This window comes from Oratosquilla oratoria, chromosome 35 (genome assembly GCF_046742065.1).
Source record: "Oratosquilla oratoria isolate Oo_2021 chromosome 35, ASM4674206v1, whole genome shotgun sequence".
In the NCBI taxonomy this organism is placed as follows: Eukaryota; Metazoa; Arthropoda; class Malacostraca; order Stomatopoda; family Squillidae; genus Oratosquilla; species Oratosquilla oratoria.
In genome coordinates this window covers 1,134,438-1,137,474 of record NC_134811.1, presented here as the reverse complement: position 1 = coordinate 1,137,474, position 3,037 = coordinate 1,134,438, and the positions used below count along the sequence as shown (strand labels likewise).

General features: G+C 36.9%; 1 protein-coding gene across 1 annotated transcript; it reads left to right on the top strand.

Annotated features, from left to right (window-relative positions):
- Window positions 1–2,729, top strand: LOC143018778 (uncharacterized). The gene is made up of 4 exons (XM_076174357.1): window positions 1–47; window positions 1,048–1,142; window positions 1,434–1,570; window positions 1,838–2,729. Exons 2-4 carry the CDS (start codon window positions 1,048–1,050, stop codon window positions 2,227–2,229), a joined length of 624 nt encoding a protein of 207 aa, XP_076030472.1. The 5' UTR covers window positions 1–47; the 3' UTR covers window positions 2,230–2,729.
- Window positions 2,730–3,037: the final 308 nt, after the last annotated feature.

The window sequence follows — 3,037 nt, the reverse complement described above, 5'->3', positions numbered from 1 at the left end:
ACAGGGGCATCAGTCGTGCACTGAGGGTCTGAAGGACTGCAACAGAGGTGAGCCATAACAAAATCATTCCATAAAATTATATATATAAAACATTTGTTGGAGAGAACAGTTATATGTATACATGCAATGGCAGATTCATATTTATACGCACTTTACTTCTATATCATAGCCTATTGTTATTTCCATTCATATGTGGTAGGCCTGCAAAATGGACAGCATACCTGTCTGTTTTCAAACCCGCTAAACCAACAACTGGCGATTGATTCTCTTCAATTTACACCAGGTGACAGAAATAATTATACACAAATACAACGCAGACCACAGTTAAAAGTTTCTGGCTAGATAGAGATATGTTTGAATCTCCAAGAACCGTTGCCAGTAGTTGTTGGTCTACGAGTTTTCTTGAATCTGGAGGCAATTTTTATTATTATTATCATAAGGCGTCCTCGCGGATGCCGGAGATCTATGAACGTTCACATTCATTCAAGGAACATTTCAAATTTTGATGAATATTAGAGCAGTAACGGTGGTTGGAAGAGTATCTCAGCGCATGCGCAAATGTCGTGAATGCAAAATTTTGAAGCATTACTTGTTATTATTTAAGCCTAAATGAGTAAAAGTGGTAAGAGTAAAAACGTCCATCAACTTTTGGAATTGCCTTAGACACAGCACAATCTAAAATCTCAAACGAATTTAAAGCTAGGTAAGATAGCTGGGGAAAAAATATATTACATGAACGTAGTTCATATCATATACATTGCAATTAGACAGACGAAAGTACTCCTGTTGATGATGAATGAGACCAGCACAAAGTTGAGAGGTAATTTTGAACTAAATCACTGGAGGTGGAATTATAATTTGATATTATTTCTTCCTGTAAAATCAATACCAGGTACATGGGATAGACTTACAATAACGGAGGTTCGGTAAACAATACATCGACCAATAATTAACAATTTAAGGACTTTGGCTAATGCCAGACGAATCTACTTAGGATAGAGAATTTTCTGTGTGTTTTGATGTGTTAACGTTATTTCAATTTTCCAGATGCGTGCCTTTATCTTCCTGACGCTTGTCGTTGCCCAAGTGGCAAGCGATGATTCCTCCGAAGAGGTGATACCAGCTGAACACAAATCAATAAAGTAAGATGATCTATTAGCTATTTGGCAGCTATGCATTGTAAGGATACAAAATCATAAGATTTTCTTTGCTATAGTTTGTTCTAACAAGCATTCATATTTTTTTTTTCAAATTGGAAAATTCTAACAATGATAATCTGTTTCTTAGCAACCTAAGGATGTATAATATAGAAACAGTGAGCGTAACGTCATGCTTCACTGATCACCCACGACAGCCAAAGTTTGTTCTGTAATCATATTAGTTTGCCTAGATCAACTTAATATCGTTACTCGTCATTTGTAAATATTCCGCAGAACGGAAGAGGATCCCCAACCTACCACGTACGGCATAAGTGCCCATTTACCTGGAATCAGTATTGTCGGTGGTCTGCAGTGTAGCAAGATCTGTCGGGATGAATTTGGCCGCAGAGTTTGCTGCAAGCAAACACCAGGTAAAATCACATTCTCGTCTGTATTCTAAAAATTTCCCTGTACTAGTGTCAACTCAAGTAGTGTTGCCAGCAAACAGATATATACTTTCAAATATCTTTTTAGCACAGCTTAATTTTCTTTTTGTTCTTAATGTTCTCCTTTGTTGGCACCCTTGAAATATTGTGCTCGGATATATTTCGATTAAGAGTAGTCTAATTCATATGCAATACTGTTTACCTTTTAGAAGACTGGGTTCCTAAAGATATCGTTTTTTTTTCTTCACCCAGGTATAAACATCGTTGCTGGACCCCATCCTCATCCTGTCCCCCCATCTCATGTTGTACCCCACCCTGTCCTTCCCGACCATGGTCCAACCCATCCCGTACACCCTACCCATCCTGACCAACCTATCCATCCCGTACACCCTGCCCATCCCGTACACCCTACCCATCCTGGTCAACCTATTTATCCCGTTCACCCTGCTTACCCCGGTTCCTATCTGCCAGACTGTCATGCATGCGGATCTACCTATAACCTATACGGTCCCTATGGCACCTACTATCAACGTCAATGCACGTCGTCGTATCACTGCAGGTCAGGAGAAATTTGTTGTCGTGATCGTTGCAGTCATCGCACTGTCTGCAGGCCACATCCTTATGATCATCATCATTATCCCTGAGCTTGAAAACAGAAGAAGAAATGGGAAATCGGTTTAACCGAATGGATGAAAGAAAATGAAGACCAGAACAAAAGAAAGAAAAGAAAAACAGAATTAACTGAATGGCTAGGGAAAAATATGATTACTGGGTCAAATCTAAAGAAAATCAAGGAAGAAATCAGCTGGACTGAATTATTATGAATGTATTCAAACGTTATATCTTATTACCGAGAAAACTGCAAAAGCAACTTGGGGCGAGTAAATGATATTTTTCTGCACTATGAATTGTTAACGCTTCCAAGCAATTTTAAATCCTTGCAACAGACAATTCATGTCTTATTTATGAGCATTCAATGCTTGATAAAAAAAAAAAAAAAATGGCAAGGTGATGGAATAATCTATAATTTATATTTATTTATTTCCACGCATTTGCACATTATGTCGTATGCATGCAAAAGCAAAATATATGCATTTTATATATCTACATTATTGCAATCTAACAGATAATCACATATACACAAACATGCAAATATACATACACACACACACACACACACACATATATATATATATATATATATATCTGTATATATATATATATATAAGTACATGAGAAATACACATATGCTAAGGTGAAAATAAAATTATGGCTTAATACATATATGTGTCTGAATTTCCAACTGAAAAAAGAAAGAATAAAAGCTAAGGAAACTGAGTCCGGCACAGACGACACAAGAGCGACCCAAGGAATAAATGATTCAATTTCCTGAAAGTAGCAGTACATTGTGATACATATTTGTTGTCTTACGAGGAAAAGTGAAATTTATAT

What these genes read in the sequence shown, in the direction of transcription:
- LOC143018778 (XM_076174357.1), top strand. Translation starts at nt 1,048, where the DNA reads ATGCGTGCCTTTATCTTCCTGACGCTTGTCGTTGCCCAAGTGGCAAGC. An exon ending in GCTGAACACAAATCAATAAA is followed by an intron (nt 1,143 to 1,433) that starts GTAAGATGATCT and finishes AATATTCCGCAG; the next exon opens with AACGGAAGAGGATCCCCAAC. An exon ending in TTGCTGCAAGCAAACACCAG is followed by an intron (nt 1,571 to 1,837) that starts GTAAAATCACAT and finishes TTCTTCACCCAG; the next exon opens with GTATAAACATCGTTGCTGGA.